Consider the following 20418-nt stretch of genomic DNA (forward strand, 5'->3'; position numbering starts at 1 on the left):
CAGGTGAGACCAATCAGGGGCGGGACTGACACTGATGAGCACAGGGTGAAAACAATCAGGAAGTCTGAAATGAGAGAAAGCAAACATACAGTAAACAACATGAACCTCTCTAGCATTTCTGTCGGTGCACAACAATTCACATATAACAGTGAAATGCTTTTACACAAAGGTATCTCATGGCATCACTTCATGAATCTAAAATGCATTGAAGATGAATACTTACATAAAAACAAATATTTATTTAATTAAACGTTTTTTTAAACTTTATTTTAAAAATATTTGAAGGAGGCAATACCTACTGTAATGCTTATTTCTGAAAAATGTAGGAGAAATCTACAGACGCCAATAAGATAAGATAAGATAAGATAGTACTTTATTGATCCCAATTTGGGAAATGTTTGTGTTGCAGCAGCATAAAAAGACATGGCATTGTAAAAGACAAATTTAAAAGACAATAAATAAGCAAGAAAGTAGAAAATGTATGTTGAATTTACAAATTAACAATAACAAGATTTAAAGCAAGGTATTATAAAGCCTACATAAGTATTTGACAGATGGAATATTAAATATTAAACTGAATATATAAATGTGTAGTAAAGTAAACACCTACAAGTGTATTTTGGAGTTAGGGTTTTCATTACTTTGAAAAAGGCATGTTTTAAATAGCACAAACCAGTGCATGAAAAACAATGTTCTTGCCTGAAGTGCCTTAACCCTTGTGGTGTTTGGGTCTGTGGGACCCGTTTTCATTATTTAGCTAAAGAAAAATGATTTGATCAATTATTTTTTTCAAACTCACACTCAATGGCCTTGGCTCATTTTCTGTGAATAACATATATCAGAAGAACATTTTCAATGACCACCCACTGTACACCACCCCTACACATTTATATTACATACAGGATGTTCGGGGCTAACAAAAGTGTGGAAATCGTAGGTCCTGTGCACCTGTGTGTGTGTGTGTGTGTGTGTGTGTGTGTGTGTGTGTGTGTGTGAGACTTCTTTGTTTCTGCCCCTACTTTTATAATTTTTGAATCATAAATCTAGTCGCCAGAAGCAAAATGCGAACGTTATGCTATAAACGAACTACAAGCCAGTACAGCAGCAGGGTCGCACGACTTCAACGTCACGCCAACTTAAGATCGTTTCAACTGACTTGCACTGAAACTGCACTTTGAACACTTTAAATATATTAACATTTTAAACTGTATACCCCGGTTATCTAGAACCTTTTTGTTTTGTTTAATGTGTACCACGTTTACCTAGGCCCGTTTTGTTTTATGTATACATGTCATGTCACACTGTAGGAAACGATATTTCGAGATTTCTGGATGTATAACACATGTCGAATTTTTGACAATAAAGCTGAATTTGACTTTCGCGTGCTTGCATATTTTAACAAAGCTTTTCATTTTAGCCACACTGAATTTAACTAGAAGTCATGGCTGTGTCAATTACCAGTCTGATATCGTTTTACAAAGATGACAAGAAGAGTGTAGATAGAGGAGAGAACCACTACAAGTCAGGACACGTAACAGTGCAGCCTAGATGAAGGTGTGCTTACCGGTGTTGTCAGGGCTAGCATGAGGGACAAGGTTTATAGTGTCGGTGAGTAGTGATAGCAAGAGTACCGTTAACCTTTTAAGACCGAGTTAATTTATTCACATTAATTCCCATCAACAAATCAATTGAAATGAAAATCTTTATTAGGCAAGGCAAGTTTATTTATATAGCACTTTTCAACACAAGGCAATTCAAAGTGCTTTACAAAAAATGAAAGACATTAAGAAAATGGCATTTAAAATCAGTCATTAAAAAGAAAAGCTCATAAAATAAACATTAAAAGAAAGAATACATGGATAAAAGTTACAGTGCAGTCTAAGATATGAATAGTTCAATTAAAAGCAGCGACAAAAAGAAAAGTCTTCAGCCTGGATTTAAAAGTAGTAAGAGTTTTAGTGGACCTGCAAGTTTCTGGGAGTTTGTTCCAGATATTTGGAGCATAATAACTGAACGCTGCTTCTCCATGTTTAGTTCTGACTCTGGGGACAGAAAGCTGACCCGTCCCTGAAGACCTGAGAGACTTGGATGGTTCATAATTTAGCAGGAGGTCAGAAATGCATTTTGGTCCTAAACCATTCAGTGCTTTATAAACAGCAGCAGTATTTTGAAATCTATTCTTTGACACACAGGAAGCCAGTGTAAAGACTTCAGAACAGGAGTGATGTGATCCTCTTTCTTAGTGTTAGTGAGGACTCGAGCAGCAGCGTTCTGAATCAGCTGCAGCTTTCAAATAGATTTTTTAGTGAGACCTGTGAAGACACCATTGCAGTAGTCCAGTCTACTGAAGATAAAAGCATGGACACGTTTTTCCAAATCCTGCTGTGACATTAGTATTTTATTCCTAGATATGTTCTTTAGGTAATAGTAAGCTGATTTAGTAACTGTTTTAATGTGACTGTTGAAACCAATAACTAATTTAACCCGCTCACAAGAGAGCCCACCTCCGAAGATCGTGACTGGCTGAGGGACAGACTCGGGGGCAGGTTTTCAGGAATCTCTTGGCTTCTCTCCCCCGAGCCAGAAGAGGAACACTGCAGCTTGGAAACACTTACTGTTCCTGAAATTATCAAATCTGTTGGGCATCAGGGACCTGAGGCAATTGTGGCAAGCATGGCATTGTCTGAAGAGCAACAGAGGGCAATTCAGGTGGCTACCACTGGTCAGCGAACCGAAAGGAAGGTTGACTGCCAGCAACTTTGGAGCTGTCCTGAGGTCAAAGCGTGTGACTGCTTCCTTTATTGCCAGGGTGCTAGGGCAACAACAGGCCCTTGATGGTGTTTTGTCTGTACAGTGGGGGACTATGAATGAATGTGAGGGTGACAGGGCATTCACCACTGCAACCCAGATGCAGGTCCATGAGTCAGATTTGTGGCTCTCCCTATCAGGATTGTTGGGGGCATCTCCAGATTGTCTGGTAGGGTCTTCCGCTGTGCTGGAGGTAAAGTGTCCCTACAGAGCCAGGGAAATGACAATTAGTGAAGCATTGCAAATCAAGGGCTTCTGTGTCAGTAAGGAAGGATAAACATTCAGCCTGCGTGAGGAACATCCTTACTGGCACCAAGTGCAAGGTCAGCTTCACCTCACTGCAAGGAAGAAGAAATAAAAAAATTGTGAATTTTTTTTAATTTACATTTACTCGCCTTTGCAATGTTGTGGTTGTTAGAGTGTTAGGTTTCCTGTCAGCTCGTCAGTTGGGAAGATATCAAATATTAGTTTCATGGAAGTCACACCGTCACATATAAGAGCATTAAGACATACAGTACATAGGCTAAAACAAAACATCTAAAGATATAACCTTGCACTTCGATAAGTCTCGGGAAAATTTTCACTATTTTGACATTTTTATAGATGAAAATTGATCTAAAGAAATAAATGGTAGATTAATCCATATTGAAAATAGGTGTAAGCTGCTGCACTAATTATAATAGTTATATTTCTTAATTAATTAAGATAAGATATTACTGTATTGATCCCAATTTGGGAAATGTTTGTGTTGCAGCAGCATAACAAGAAAAACAAAATATAAGTTATTATATATACAAAAGTATGTGAGGGATGGAATATTAAATTGAATATAAATGTACATGTGATTTTACGTCCAAGAGAAGCTATGGAGCAGAGAGTTCTCTGCCAGCCAGAGGTGATTTGTTATTAGTTCAATATGTCAAACTGATTCCCCTGACTACAATCTTTAGTTACATAGTGAAACGTTATGCTGCTTGTACTAATTAGACTTATCATATAAGCCACGCAGGTTTTAATAGGATGTATTCATTATCTTTACTTATGTTGCGGTCTTTTCAGCAGCGCCATCTCTAAAACGGCGATACAGTCACTACCCATCATTTACATTTCACCGTGACATGGACAAAAATGTAACGTCAGCTTACCTCATGACACGAATCCAGACTCTCCTTTGGAAAACATCGGCCGGGAAACGATAGAACAAGCACGTTTCATGCGAAGACCTGTGGCTGCAACCCGGAGCAAAGCAACAAACCATTGCGTAGCTAACTAGTAGCGCTAGCTTTAAATAACGTCAGCTAACGAAACGAACTGCCGAGTAAAATTGGAAAACACTAGTAATTAATTATTCTATCATTTGTAAAACTACCGTGTTAAAAATGACAATTTCAAAAATACAGATTCTAATGGTCAGATATAGATATACAGATACTAAAGATAGGCAGGTACTTGCTTTCAAGCAGAACACAGGGGAAAACAAACTTAGCGGGAGTGTTTACGTGTTCGGCGTAATGACGTACAACGGCCTCGACAATTTCTGTAGTCCTATTCAGCCACTCGGTAACAACCATCGTTTTTCAGACACGTAAACTCTTCAAAAATCACCAGTGGGGTCACTGCTGATGTATTTAATGCCGTAGAACAAAACGTGATTTATCTCTTAAATTTGTGTCAACCACAGACCTTATTTCGAGCTATTTTTTCAAAACCCTATGGAAAAAATGCATTGCTTTTTGAGGAAGGAACCGGAAGTGCTAAAAATGCTAACTTACTTCCGGGTTTTACGACGCGTCACAGGAACACAGTTTATGTCACGTGAAAATGTGTCCCTGCAGTAAAAAAAAACATGGCCGAACTTCGTTTTATTCTCGGTGGAAAATGCCTATTTTAAAGTTAGTTTGGCCATTAAAATGCGTCCGGTCAACATGTCCTTTAAAGTTTAAATCTTCCGGACAAAATGAGAAAAGTGCCGGTCAAAGGTCTTCTTTGTTATTTATTGTGCTTTAAAACAAATTGATATGATTCGATATTAAACAAACTAATTATAGTAGATTAACTACATTATTCAAAAGTGAACAGTAATTTACAATAACACGGGAATAATAAACGGGGCGCTCTCTCCCTCTCCTGACAGCCCGTCAGTATCATGCAGCTCGCGGATCAGTAATGAGTGACCCGAGAGTAAAACTAAACATATCTATAACTAGTTACGGTAGTTTGAGAGGTAATTAAAATAGCTACGTGTGATATTCTAACCTGAAGTGTCTGTTTTGTTCCGCTCACCGCTGCAGGTGATTATGCAGAGCTGCGTGTCGACTCGTCAGCTGATCTCTCTCTCCCGTCAAATTAGACTTCACTCGCGTTTATGTCCATATCGATCAGATCTAGCTAGTTCTAGCTAATGATAGGACTACCTGCTTATTAAAAGACACCTAAACAATAAGCGTCGCTATGCGGGTCAGGCCGCAAAGTATAGCGCAGCATTATGCATTTGTTTACATGACCACCGGAACCCCGAGGCATTACAAACAGATCAACGCACAATCATACAGGACATCTCTTTCTCCATATTAAGTGTTCGACATTAGAATTGACTATTCTTGTCTGTAACATACTCTTTTGTCTGTCACATAAGTGGCGCAAGTTGCGCAACTGATGTGGTATTGCGCTAAACGGAAATTATTTTGAACGGACACTTTGACCGGAGAGATTTAGATTTGTCGGTCTTCAGCATATTTTACCGGTCGTAGTCCGGTAATTACCGGCTAACGGGAACTCCTGTTTGTAATGCTGCTTTGGGATTGTGTAATAATGCTGCGTGGTCTCCTATGTTTTTATGTTAAAGTATATTTCTTTGTTGTCTGCTTTTTAGATTTATTTGTAGGTCTATCATCCTGCCTTATTATCTATTAATGTCCGTGTCATAAAATGCTTTTTTTGTCCTTTCACAGTCATATATTTCCAGGGGCCATTCTCGCCCAGTTAGTAATTAAAGCAGGAATATAATGGTGACGGCCAAACTAGGTGTTACATCCTGTTTATACAAGCAATGCCTCCTGCCAACAATCTAATGGTGTGTAGAAGGGCAGAGCCAAGGATAACTCAGAGCTCCTGGCAAACATCAGGCATGAAAATAGCAATTTGATTTGGTCTTGAATTTACTGTGCATGCCATAAATGCAAATTATAAACAAGCCATATTCCGATCCTTTTTTGCAAATCTATTCAAATGTATTCAAACTTATCAATCCAAGGGCAATAAAAGAGACATATTATTTAAGACCAAAGTGGCAAGGAAATTCCTTCAAATATAAAAAAGGCATCTTTGAGGTTAAGGCCCCTTCTAGTGGAGGAAAAAGGGAACTGCTCTTATCTGCTAGAGTTTTGGAAGCTATGGATTGATGGGAGATATAACAACACAGATTGGGATTTGAAAATATTTAACAAGCCCCCCCAACAAGCTAGACTTATGCTTTGTTTCTGCTTATTGCATATGGGACATATTATGCCTGCTAAGCCTGGCTGTTTGAGTGATACAGTCAAAGATACTTTTTGGCTTGGGTGTCTGTAATTATTGGCAGGATATAGTGGTGGGCCTATCTGGATTTGTGTTTTAATTTCCTAGTCGCCTCTAAATGACGGGGATGAATATTCATTTTTTATCTCAAAGGTTTTATCCTTTTGAAGTCTTATCTCCATTGTGAATTTAAAGCTCAAACATTTGATTTCCTGCATTCGGGTGATTTTCTCATTCGTAGTGGAATAGACTTTGTTTGTGGAAAGAGAAACTAAATTCAGGGAGCAGCGGACAATTACAATTATATAATGGAATGGAATGCATTATACATGACTGTATTGTTTTTAACCCTTACAGTAAGTGCGTCTTTTTTGACCCGGTGAGGTGGTTTTCTTGAAGTATCTTTGTAATTAATTTTTTTTTTTTGAATTTCATATTCCAGCTATTCCTCAAAAAATATGTTTTGGATATCATGCAATTCACATTTTAAATTGTAGTTTTTGTATGTCTACCCCAAGCTTCCATAAGTGGGTCAAAAATGACCCGCATGCATTTTTTATGGAATTTCGTGTTTTTTTCCAGATGTAAAAAAAATGTCTAAAATTATAAATAGTGAAAAAAATTAAATATAAAATATTTCTAGTGTGAACCAAAATATAATACTAAATATTATACAAGTGATTTTTCTTAACCAAAATGACAAAAATAGCATAAAAACACATATTATTCTATTACGGGTCCTTTTTGACCCACTTATGGAAGAGTGTAGGGTCCAGTCACTCGTGCAACTAAGGATATGCATTCTTATGTAAATCTACTTTTCTTGATTAATGTAATGTATGCTGAGTCAGCAAATATGTAGGCATTATGTATTCTTACCGCAACTGTTGTGTCTTTTGAAGGTTACACTTTAAAACAGGCATGCAGCACTGATTCACGTTCATGACATCTATTCAGTTTTAAATAACGGTATTGGAATTCAATAAATCCTATTATATATATTATACTCAAGATAACGGCTTATTGTCAAAGATTTCTGTCCATTAAAAACATATTCAAATACATGTGTTCTCTCAGAAGTCGTGAATAGGATCACTATTTGGGGTGAAAAAAAGTTGTAAATTAATTAAATTGAAGCAATAATGAAGCAATAATATAATCATTTATTTTTAACCTTATACCAATAGCAGATGTGTTGTGTGGTAGTCTGTAGCATAGCAAAAAGTAAATGTAGTTTATATAAATATTATATACATAGTGATGGGATGTGTTTTCCCTCTTTTATACTACGTATTTTATTGAATAATATCTCTTAGCCTTGCTGGAGAGAGTTCAAAATAAATGTGAAACTGGCCCTTTGCCCCCAGCTTTTAGAAGCAGTTGGAGCAGCTCTGCTCAGGCAGTGAGGCCCGGCCCAGGATTAACCCCCAGGTCTGCATTAGCTCAGTGAGAGCCCATGGATCTTTAGGTATTATCTCCAGAGTAGTAGTTGAAACCCCAGGTTTACTGACCAAAATGTCAAGAGAAAAGGTTAAATGACACAACGTTCAAAAGCTGCTCCTACTTCTTCCAATCCTCCGGACTAAGCCTGATTTCTTGCCTTCACCTTCTAGATTTAGTGGGACTGGCTGGGATCACCACACCTGACTCCATCTCAGCAGGAAACTTTGGAAAAAATTGTTTCAATTTTCCAGTGGGGTTGACAGTTTGTTTTACCAGAAATATGACTCCATGGTTCACAGAACTTTCCTCTCTGGGCACAAATCTTAATGTCAGCATATAGGCACAAAATGACTGAATTGTTAAAGGCATTGTTCAGAGGCAACAAGGCCGGTGCAGGCAAAATGAGCTTTTATTCTCAAGGCCCCTATGAAGACCACTAGCTAATCGTGCTCTTGACACATTTCATTCAACACTTCTATAGTTGGTGTTTAATGTAATTTACACAGAAAAATCCTTAATTCAGCTTTTGAGGGGGACTGAGGAAAATCCTTCATGTCTGCAACTTGAATTGCTTTGTTTTTGATTGATTGATTTATTCATATTGAAATTACTATAGGTTCATTTAGCAGTTATTTCAGAACCACATGAATGCAACGGTTTAGCATGTCATTTGATAGGAATAAAAGTATGACTGTGCTATATAAAGCGGAAATAAGGTGGTACAGCACTGAACAACTTTAACAAAAGGATATTGAAAAATCAGTTTGATAAGCAGGGCTTGTGCAAAAAAGTGTCATTTATTTCCAAAAAGATTAAGAAAATAAGGGCAAAACTGACAACCGGGAATAGAAGAAAAGGTATTTTACGTCCTTGACTTCACTTAAAGGTCCAATGTCATGCTTTTCCGGTTATTACCCGTCCCTTTGTGTGTTATGAAGGTTTTTCTGCATGTAAAAGGTCTGCAGTCACAAACCCTTAAAGTACACCCTGTAGCGAGTAAAACTCTAACACAGAGAAGACCTGTCTAATCTATGCTGCCCCAGAACGCCTCGTTGGAGATTTCTCTTTTTCTTCCTGGGTACAGTGACGAGACCATACCCAAATGGACCAATCCGTGGAGCTCCTCACACACACACACTCAGCGGCAAAACTGTGACGCGCTGGGGGGGGGGGGGGGGGGGGGGATGCTAGTGGAGCCTCGCAGATGGTGATGCTGCAGCCCCCTCAGCAACCCCCCCCCCCCCCTTCCCACGTCCATTCGCGATGTCTCACTGTCTCGCAGACCCCATGCAGCAAGCAGGAAATTAACCCAGCTCACACTGTCCACTCCTCGCACGGCACCCATACCCCACGCAGCATTCGCATCGGTTTGTTATTACTGGTGTCTTCCCCTGGTTGCTAACGCCATTGTAACACATAATCACGGATGTTCCGCTGTAACGGTGGTGGAATCATCAGAACAGAGTGGGCGAGCTGACCAATCAGAGCACAGTGGGCTCATAGGGAGGGGGGAGGCCGGAGCTCCAACAAGGCGTGTAGGACAGAGAGTGAATACACATACTATACAGAGATGCTGTATGAGAAACCAATGTAAGTTTGGAAAATTGAACAATGTAAATCTATTCTAGTAGACCTTAACAATGGAATTATGATCAGAAATGGCCATTACATGGGACCTTTAACTGGAACATACCAACTGCCCAGGTAAGTATAGGGATGGCTTAATAAAGAGCAAAACCCAAATCACACAGTAACATACAATGAATACAAGATCTCTAAGCTGCCATCTATGTCCGCCAACCAACCAAGGAGAACATTACATTTATAATATATTGTAGTGATCACTTATTAATACATAATTCACGTATGGAACTACAGGTTGGGGGTATTGTTCCGCTCAGACACTAATGCTTACTATACCTCCGGGGTATATACTGTGTCCTCAATCCTTTCTCTTTCTCTTCTCTACTTGGACTGCAAGCCAGCAACATGTGCTTTTCTGCTCCTCAATAAAGTTACCTTTTGCACCTTCGATGCACCGCCTCCGACTCCTATCTCTCGGCACTACAATATAATAATATTATAAGTCATTAACTGCAGAATTGTCACCTTTTTTCTCTTCATGTTGACAGAGCCCAGCCCCTCCCTGCTAAAGACTTAATGAGACACACCTGTTGGCACTTCACTTGATTAAGCAGCTGAGACTGATCCACACAAACATCCAGGCAAAGCAAAAGGAACCCTATAAACCTGTAATACAAACGTATCATGTGTAACATACATGTTGGATGTATCAAATAAAAATAAATAATGAATCAAGGAGACACAGATACATCGTCTTATTTTGGGAAAAAGGGCCTAATCGGAGGTATTCAGAGTTACTGCAGGACAGTTATTGTTTCATTATGTTTTAATGTTGTTTTTTTAGAAAAAGTTTGTTTATACTAGCCACTTTAGGCTAACCACACGCAACTGTTGGCGCAGTTAATTATGCAACAGATTTTTGCACAAATATAGTATAAGGTCCCTCACCTGTCTTTTTTCAAGTTAGGGGTCCTTGGCAAGAAACAAATTAATACATTCAAGTTCCCCAAGTCAAGGGAAGGAATGCAAAATGAAAAAAGTATGGAGTTGAAGTCAGATTTATTGACATGAATATATACATAGACTAAATACAGAGTGATTTGTCCACTAAGCATAACTGTGTAATGCTTAGCAGATACAAACATCACACAAAATGATAAATACAAATCTGAATGCCTATAACAGTGACTGAAAAGCAATTGTGTGTCATCAGACATTTGGTGTGTGTTACACAACACCCTTGTTCTTGCCATTCTTTGTGCTGATGAGGTGTCAACGTAGGGGTCTTCAGTACAGGCCAACAGAGTAAAGTCACAGTTGCGGTGCAATTCCTTGTAAAGAAACCCTTCAATGAAACATGGTTAATGGGCACATAACATGTTTCAACTTATCCAAGCAATGTCATTATTCTGAAATCAGATGCATTTGCCATTGGATCTCTTCTCTACTGTATCGCTTTTAACCCTTTCTATGGCGCTCATGTCTAATGCAATATACTTATACATGTTATAATCTGCTCAGACATGTAGAACCTTTGGTTATAAGCACTCATAAATATTAATAACCCTTTCAAACACATTTTAAGTTGAGGTTTTATGGTCACTTAAGACACTTATGGTCAAGTGTCATTTTTATGTAATTATTATGTTTTCTATCATAATTCTGATAGTTGTAATTCATTTTTTACACCGTTATAATGCATTATAATGTGATGAAAAGTTGCATAAAAGTGGATGGATATGCAGTGTTTTAAATGTTGTATTTCCCAATGTAAAGGCAGATAATTATAATACATTACAAACTGGTTAGAAGTCACTATAAGTGATAATTGTTTGCTTTACTAAAATATATATACACATACATATATATATATATATATATATATATATATACACATAAATTACATCTAAAATGGCAGTGAGTGACCAACAAATGAAAGTATCGATACTGCTACTTCACATTTTAAGTAATTTTACAATGCTTTATATTGGGTAATGGTTATTGGTTCAATGCCTTTTAATATTAATGAGTGCTTATAATTATTTATAACTGCGCATTGCCTTTGCCATCTGTTTGCAGTGCTTGTGCCTGGGCTGCATTCACACTCAATAGACTTGTGAACAAATGACCCGTCACTAACGTAATGCAGCATGATTGGATGCAAGACGTTGAACCTATACAGTTGTAACTGTGGCACTGCTTCATCCTACAACCAAAATATATGAAAAGAAAAAGAAAACTGGCAAAGTTATGATTAAATTCCACATCTTAAATGTGATAGCTTTAAGTAGAAACGTTTACTTTAAAAGGCTATACACTTTTAAAACATGGCGTGTGTACCTTCAAGACACAAAGGTATGTTGTTGTCTAAATAAAAGCTATTGATACATACCCTTTTTGAATTTACTGTAAGCTTTTTTGATTAGACTTTATAAAGTCATCCCTTCTTCCCAACATGACTAGAGATATACTTCATTTATACTTTATTATAGTATTTACAAAAATAAAAATATACATGTGGTATTAAATTCCACTTGAAAAAGGAGACACATGTCTGTCAGGCCTCCAGAGAAACTGTTCAACTGGAGAAGAGATTTATAATTAGAAATGGAACTAATAAATGGCATACATTTATATATATACACATAAGTGCATACTGTACAATACAGTAGAGTTCATTTGAAGATGTCATTACTCACGATGAGACTATCATCAATGTCAAAAGATTGTTCATAGTTTGAGATGAATCTCTTTTTCTTCCCAAAGGTAGAGAAGGTGTTGTAGACATCCAGCTCTCCTCTGGGAGCCAGCTTCAGAGTGCTGTAGTCGGACGTGGAGCCGGGTATGTACACGTTGTGCTGGTAGTCTGCCGCTTCAGAACTCGGCTGAGTGTACTTCGGAGTCCATGAGTAGTGAGGGAGTGTCCCCTCCTGGAGAGATATCTTGCAGTCTGTAAAACATGCGCATAAATTTCAGTTTGTATCGGGAGATTATTTCTGCAAAGAGCTCCATTTACATACTCAATTTAAATAAGGTGGTTTTAAAAAAGGCATCTTCTTAATTTCAGTCTTTTTGGCAAAAAAGAAGGAATCTTCTTAAAAGTAATCCTCGTGTTGATGCATTTAAATCCCCCCTGGTATTATCTATTCAGTTTACCATTTTATATTTTAGACTAAATCCTCAGGAACTGACACAGGGAGAAGCACCCCCCCCCCCCCCCTTTTCATGTGAATGACAATGAGCCAAAACTGCACCTACCATTCATATGGCTTCCCCAGGTCCAATACTGTGGAGCCACAGAACAGGAAAACCCATGGGCATCGTATTTTTGTTGACGGGTAAGAGTGCCCTCCATATTTGCTGAACTATACCTTGGGAGAAAATAAGAAAGTATAAGTAGGCGTGTGCATGTGCATGTGCGTGTGTGTGTGTGTGTGTGTGTGTGTGTGTGTGTGTGTGTGTGTGTGTGTGTGTGTGTGTGTGTGTGTGTGTGTGTGTGTGTGTGTGTGTGTGTGTGTGTGTGTGTGTGTGTATGTGTGTGTGCATGTGTGTGTACTGGCTCGACTAATGCATTCACCTCTTGTATGCCAAGTTGCGCTGGTTCTTGGTCAAGGTCCAGTCGTTGGTAATACTCGCATACTTAAGCTGGAGAGTTGGAACACAAATAACAATTAGTGATCAGCTCAAGAAGAACAAGAGCACTGCGTTATTGTCCAGATACAGTCATGTATATATTGGAAAGGTAAAAGTGTCAGATAGATAAGATAAAACGATCAGAGGTATTTAATTGTAATAAGTTATCATATTTGTGCCCGCAAATGGAATGTAGTATTCCCATGACTGAAATTATTGTCTGGGTTCACAAGCCAAAATCTGGCTTTTTAATAATCAATCTGGTATGCAGTTTTTCTTTATAAATCATTATATTTTATGGAAAAGAACATTGGCGTCTTTAGATGAAAAGAGTACTGGCGTTTTTTCCAATGTTTTAAAACTCCTGACTTTGACTTTTGAAAAAAAGCGTTTTTTTTTTTTAAAGTGATCTCAATGTGTTATTGTGGATATAATGTATGTCCAAACCAGGTTTTAAAGTAGACCAATCACTACAAATGTTGTGGCATTTTCCATTCCATTATAAATAAAGTCTTTGGGTGCAAATGCATTTAGTCCATAGAAGGAAATTCTCAATTCAGGTTTTTGTGAAATAACTCGAAAAACTTGATTTTCCTCTTGTATAAGACCATTAAGCAAATTGGACTATCGCACTACATCGGCCACATCTCCTAAAAATAGCTACATCATTTGGTTACTAATCTGCTTAATGTGAGGATACATATTAGTGGTTGGTTACACTGAGGTGAGCAAAAACACAGCAGCAGTCATATTTGGGATACAAATGTAGAATTACATTACCCATGCAACACCTTTTTAGTTTGCAACACAGACATTGACACTGTTGGAACCTTCCCATATTGCATAGTGCAGTGGTTCCCAACCTGTGGGCCGCGGCCCCCTGGTGGGCCGCGAAGGTATTGCAAGTGGGCCGCCAAATCTTTTCCAAAATAGTATGATTTTTGTGGGGGGGAAATCAGATAAAAATATACAGAATAATATTTAAAATGATATAAAAAATGTAATTATTCTTTTCATCATTGCATTTTTCCTTAAAATATTAGATATGTGACGAGCAGAGAGATAGGAACATTTGTTGTAATCGGCCGGACTACTTTGCTGCGGGACAGCTCTGCACTTGATTGATGCTGATTGTGTAAACTGTAATTAAGTTAGAGTAGAGCAGAGTATTAAAATGGATAGCTGGCTAGCAACAGGGAGTATTAAAAGGAAAGAGAGACCAGAGGCTGTCAGTGAATCGACCGGTGATCTCCTGGCCGTCAAACAAAAAAGAAGAGTTCGAAGAAAGTACAGTGCTGAGTACTTAGCGCTGGGATTTTTTTGGACAGGCACAGAAGCTGAGCCGTTACCGCTGTGTGTCGTGTGCTTTGAGACTTTGTCAAACGAAGCCTTGAAGCCATGTAAACTGCGCCGTCACCTCGAGACAAAACATGGTAAATATGCGACCAAGCCGCGGGATTTTTTTCAGAACAAGCTCAGGGAGTATCAGAGCAAAAAGAAGGTAATTGAGCATATGGGCTGTGAGAACACAAATGCTGTGGAAGCGTCTTTTCGGGTCTCCCAACTCATTGCCAAAGCTGGAAAACCACACACCATCGGCGAGGATTTAATTCTTCCCGCTGCAAAACAGATCGTTCAGGTGATGTTGGGAGAGAAGGCAGTGCAGCCTATCAACCTCGTTTCATTGTCGGATAATACGGTCAAACGAAGGATTGATGAAATGGCAGATAATGTGTTGGAGCAGCTGATCCAAAGCGTAAAAGAGAGCCGCTTTTACGTGCTCCAACTGGATGAGTCAACCGACGTCGCAAGTCTGGCAAACCTGCTTGCTTATGTGCGATACGAAAATGGTGGCGAGATAAAAGAGGAGTTTTTATTTTGTAAACCTCTGCCTACCCGTTCAACTGCTGAGGCCATTTTTCACACTGTGAACACTTTTATTGTTTCCAATGGGATTGACTGGTCCAAATGTGTTGGATTGAGCAGTGACGGAGCCCGTGCAATGCTGGGACAGCACAGCGGGGTTGTCCGACGTGTGAAAGCGGTGGCTCCGCGGGCAACATCTGTCCACTGCAGCATACACCGTGAAGCACTTGCTACAAAGAAAATGCCCCCGGATCTGAAGACGGTTTTAGATGAGGCGGTCAAAGCTTTCAACTTCATCAAGAGCCGTCCACTGCAAACACGTTTATTTGCGGTGTTATGTGGAGAGATGGGCAGTGATCATCACCAGCTACTGTTACACACTGAAGTGCGGTGGCTCTCCCGAGGCAAAGTCCTGACGCGACTGTTTGAGTTGCGTGATGAAGTGCATGTGTTTTTTCTCGACACAACGTTTGAACTCGCACACCGCTTCAGGGATTTTGAGTGGTTGGCTAAGTTGGGTTACCTGGCTGATATTTTCAGCCACTTAAATGGACTCAACCTCGGTCTTCAAGGGATAACAGTGAACATATTCAATGTCCAGAATAAAGTTGAAGCAACCATAAGAAAGCTGGCGCTGTGGGCTAAGCGTGTCGAGCAGTCAAACTATGACTCGTTTGAAAATATGGCTGATTTTCTGACAACGGAACAGAGTCCACTTCCCATCACCGTGAGCAACGCTGTCAGAGAGCACCTGCAAGGTTTGAGGACCCAGCTGCGCGCATACTTCCCCATCCCAGATGTGCAGTACAACTGGATAGAAAACCCATTCGCCAGCCACAGTGATGAGGCTCTCGCTGCTTTGAGTGCAAAAGAGCAAGACAGTCTCCTGGATCTCTCTTGTGACACCGCGCTGAAGCTGATCTTCTCACAGAAGCACCTGACAAACTTCTGGCTTCATGTTGCTTCTGAGTACCCTGATCTGGCTAACAGAGCTGTGAGATTCCTGATGCCTTTCCAAACGACGTACCTCTGTGAGACTGGATTTTCTGCACTCGTGGGATTAAAAACTAATTACAGAAACCAACTGAATGTTGAGCCAGATCTTCGACTGAAACTTTCATCCATTGTGCCAGACATCAAACATCTGGTTGCCGCCATGCAACACCAGCCGTCTCATTAGGTGAGTCAACATATTGTGGGCCTGTTGTTGGACTGATCCACTGCAGCTTTATAGAAGCTTTAATTTTATTTCGTTGCAAGTATTGCTTTTACTTGTATGTAAATATTTTTCTGCTGTCGAGGCTTAACATTACATGCATAGTTTTGAACTTTATCTGTGCACTGGTTTGTTTGTTTGTAGGCAGATGATTTAATGTTAAAATACAAAGTGTAATTTTTCATTAATGAGCCCAAGCAGAATTTACATCATCTTTACAACGGATTTGTGTTTATTTGTAGGCCTATCGATTTAATGGGCTTACTTTTGATATTTGGATTTTGTTTTGATTTGATTTTGGATGTCAAATTGTTATATATGAGAATGCATTTCTCCATTGTTGATGGATATAGTTATTTATTAATCATTTGATAATTAGCCGGTTACAGACAGCCCATTGCTTGTCATTTCTGATATCTGTGTGGTGTTGATGGACAGCTCCTTTAATAAGTGTGTGTGTGTGTGTGTGTGTGTGTGTGTGTGTGTGTGTGTGTGTGTGTGTGTGTGTGTGTGTGTGTGTGTGTGTGTGTGTGTGTGTGTGTGTGTGTGTGTGTGTGTGTGTGTGTGTGTGTGTGTGTGTGTGTGTGTGTGTGTGTGTGTGTGTGTGTGTGTGTGTGTGTGTGTGTGTGTGTGTGTGTGTGTGTGTGTGTGTGTGTGTGTGTGTGTGTGTGTGTGTGTGAAAAAGCGAAAGAGAGAGAAAGTGTGTGTGAGAGAGAGAGAGAGAAAGTGTGTGTGTGTGGGCTTCCAACATGTTTCTCCTGTATTCAGTGCTCCATTTAGGTTCAAATTTTAATAATTTGGATGTCAAATTGTTATATATGAGAATGCATTTCTCCATTGTTGATGGATATAGTAATTTATTAATCATTTGATAATTAGCCGGTTACAGACAGCCCATTGCTTGTCATTTCTGATATCTGTGTGGTGTTGATGGACAGCTGCTTTAATAAATGTGTGTGTGTGTGAGAGAGTGAGTGAGTGAGAGAGAGAGAAAGTGTGTGTGTGTGAGAGAGAGAAAGCGAAAGAGAGAGAAAGTTTGTGTGTGTGTGTGTGTGTGTGTACAGCTCCTCACTGCTGTGTTAGCGACTGTAGAGCTTCCAACATGTTTCTCTTGTATTCAGTGCTCCATTTATGTTCAAATTTTAATAAAAAAAAGTGCTTTGAGAACGCATTATATGGCCTCTGTATTTATGGGAAGGTGGGCCTCGAAAAAATTTAAGACTTAAAAGTGGGCCCTGAGTTGGAAAAGGTTGGGAACCACTGGCATAGTGTATGGTCTCAACATGTGTTGGTTGAACTATACTTTGTCCAATGGATCACATGCAGAATGTTAACAAACTGTGGTTGAAGAAATTTTTAATATAATTGAATTAATACATTTTATATTCACAGATTAAATAGCGTTTAAAAGTTTAACACCCCTTTTACAAAACCATTTTTTAAATATATTTTAATTAAAAACAGATTGACTTAGAGCGTCCCTAGTGGCAAATGCATGTTGACATTTTCCCCTGACTCAACCTTTCTGTCATTTATAATTCATGTGAGACAACAGGATGAGTAAGTGGATAAAGTCTTGGGAAAAGCATACTTATTAAAGTGAAGGAGAAACAACTCCTCTGTTATTTGGGTTTTTACGCGTCGGCATGTCAGTTTATTACCTCGTTTGGGGACGCTGCTCTGTTGTTGGCCAGCTCATTACGGTCCACTGCGCTCCAGCCGGAGGTGAGGTAATCTGTGCTCTTGGAGTTATTCTGCTGAACTGACATCACCGGGCTACAGGGCTTCAGGAACATGAAGTCACTTTTGGACGACTCCGGAGTCAGACACATTTTATAGCAGTAGACATGAGGGAGAGCACCGTTGCCGTTTGCCTCTGCGCACCCGGGCGCTCCTGCGGGCATCCGAACATTCAGATTGGACTTTTTGAACACATCTTCCGTGGTGGAGGATTCTGAGTTGGAGCAGCAGCAGCAGCAGCTGATGGAGGGGAAGCTTGACTCCATGCTGGACGCTCTGTCCTTCAGCCTGCGCACTGAAACCAGGACGATGATAGCCACCAGAAATGTGAAGGAGATTGCGCCCAGAGACACGATTAAGTACAGGCTGAAGTTAGGGCTGTGATGCGGGCTTAGTGACAGGTCACCCAAATCGGGCTGCGAATCTGGCAGGCTGTCAACCACTGACAGGATGATGGAAACAGTGGCCGAGAGGGGCGGCTGACCATTGTCCTTCACGAGAATGACCAATCTGTGGCTCGAGGGGTCTTTCTCCATCAACTGGCGAATTGTCCTGATCTCGCCTGTGTACAGAGCCACGCTGAACAAGCTCGGGTCTGTTGCTTGGAGCATCTGGTAAAAGAGACGCGAGTTTTGACCCTCGTCTGCGTCCACGGCGCTGATTTTGGAGACAAGGTAACCTGCGTCAGCTGACTTGGGCACTGCTGCTGTTGGCGCGGAGCTGTTTTGCAAAACCGGTGACACAATCACAGGTGCATTGTCGTTTTGGTCCAGTATAAAGATGTTCACTGTCACGTTGTTGCTCAGAGGCGGGAACCCTGCGTCCTGAGCTTGAATTGTGATCTGGAATTGTTTAAGTTGTTCATGGTCAAAGGATCGCAGTGCGTAAATGTTCCCGTTGTCCGAGTTGATGGACACGTAGGTGGACACGGGCATTCCCCGTATGTCTCCCTCCAGGATAGAGAAGGAGAGGTAAGCATTTTGTCCAGAATCTGGATCCAGTGCAGTCACCGAGCATATGGATGCACCCGGCGCGTTATTCTCAGTCAGATACACAGTGTAGGACGGCTGTTTGAAGAGAGGCGCGTTATCATTCACATCACACACTTGGACAAGGATAGTTTTCCTGGTGAATAAAGGAGGGGAGCCCATGTCTCGTGCTGTTAGTGTGATGTTATACTCAGCCATCGCCTCTCTGTTCAGAAAATCAGAAGTTACTAATGTGTAGTAGTTCTTAAAGGAGGAGTGGAGCTGGAATGGCACGTGATGTGGGATCTCACAGTCCACATTCCCGTTTTCACCTGAGTCTTTATCCATCACGCTGATGACAGCTATCACAGTCCCCGGGGGGGCGTCCTCCTGCACAGGTGTGGACACTGATGTCAAGATCACTTCCGGGAGGTTGTCATTTTTATCCAAAACGTTCACCAGCACTTTACAGTGCACTGCCACAGCGGAGGGGCCTTTATCTTTAGCCTGAACATATATTTCATGCATCCTGGCCTTTTCATAGTCTATCACTCCTTTCACTTTGATTTCCCCCGTGCGCGAGTCCACGCTGAAGAGCTGGCGCACCTTGATGGGCGCATGGCCACTGAACGAGTAGGTGATGTCAGCGTTGGGACCCTCATCTAAATCTGACGCGTTGAGTTTTATGACTACGGTGCCTTTAGGTGCGTTTTCCGCCAGCCTCACTCTGTAAAAGGACTGGTCAAACACAGGCGCGTTATCGTTTGCATCCAAAACGGTGATATCAATTTGCGCAGTGCCAGATCTCTCCGGCGCGCCTCCATCCACCGCCGTCAGGACCATCTGATGCGCACTTTGCTGCTCTCTGTCCAGCGGGCTCTGCAGGACGAGCTCCGCAAATTTGCTGCCATCACTGCGCGTCTGTATATCCAAAAGGAAATGCTCGTTGACACTCAGCAAATATGTGCGCAGGGAGTTGGATCCCACGTCTAAGTCCTGTGCGCTCTCAAGTGGGAAACGGGATCCTGGCGTAGCAGACTCTGAGATATCCAGATTAAACTCGGTCCATGGGAAACTAGGGGAGTTGTCGTTCACATCCAAAATCTCCATCTCCACCCTGTACAGCTCCAGGGGGTTTTCAATGACCACCTGCAAGTGGAAAGAACAGGACAAACTCTGCTCGCATAGTTCCTCGCGGTCAATTCTCTCATTGACGAATAAAACTCCATTTTCTAAATTCACCTCCACATATTGCTTCTTGGAACCGGAGACTATCCGGAATCTGCGCGCAGAGAGCCTGTCCAAATCCAAGCCCAGGTCCTCTGCGATGTTGCCAACAAAAGCTCCATGCTCCAGTTCCTCAGGGATGGAGTAGCGAATCTGTCCCCGGACTGCATCCAAGAAACAAGTGCACAACGTAAATAGGCAAACTGTATGCCATCTCCAAAACAGTCTTTTCTTTGCCCCTTGTGTGTCCATCTGGATGAAACAATGCACCTCACACTAAGAACTGCTTACAGGATGATTCAGGCAGAATTGTGCAAAATAGAGTCTGGTAAAAACTTGACATTGGTGGAACAGCGACTGTCTGCCTGAGAGAAAAGAGAGGAGAGAAAGGGGGGCGTGCAAGGGCTAGCCTATCTC

The 20418-nt window shown here is 40.7% G+C and overlaps 1 protein-coding gene across 1 annotated transcript; it reads right to left on the reverse strand.

Annotated features, from left to right (window-relative positions):
• Positions 1-11380: 11380 nt before the first annotated feature.
• LOC307017797 (protocadherin-10-like) lies at positions 11381-20253 on the reverse strand (the record flags this gene model as incomplete). The annotated part of the gene is made up of 4 exons (XM_079647571.1): positions 11381-12301; positions 12610-12722; positions 12929-12996; positions 17728-20253. 4 exons carry the CDS (start codon positions 20251-20253, stop codon positions 12027-12029), a joined length of 2982 nt encoding a protein of 993 aa, XP_079503697.1. The 3' UTR covers positions 11381-12026.
• Between the last annotated feature and the right edge of the window lie 165 nt (positions 20254-20418).

This window comes from Notothenia rossii, assembly GCF_949606895.1.
Source record: "Notothenia rossii genome assembly, chromosome: 9".
NCBI classification, from domain to species: Eukaryota; Metazoa; Chordata; class Actinopteri; order Perciformes; family Nototheniidae; genus Notothenia; species Notothenia rossii.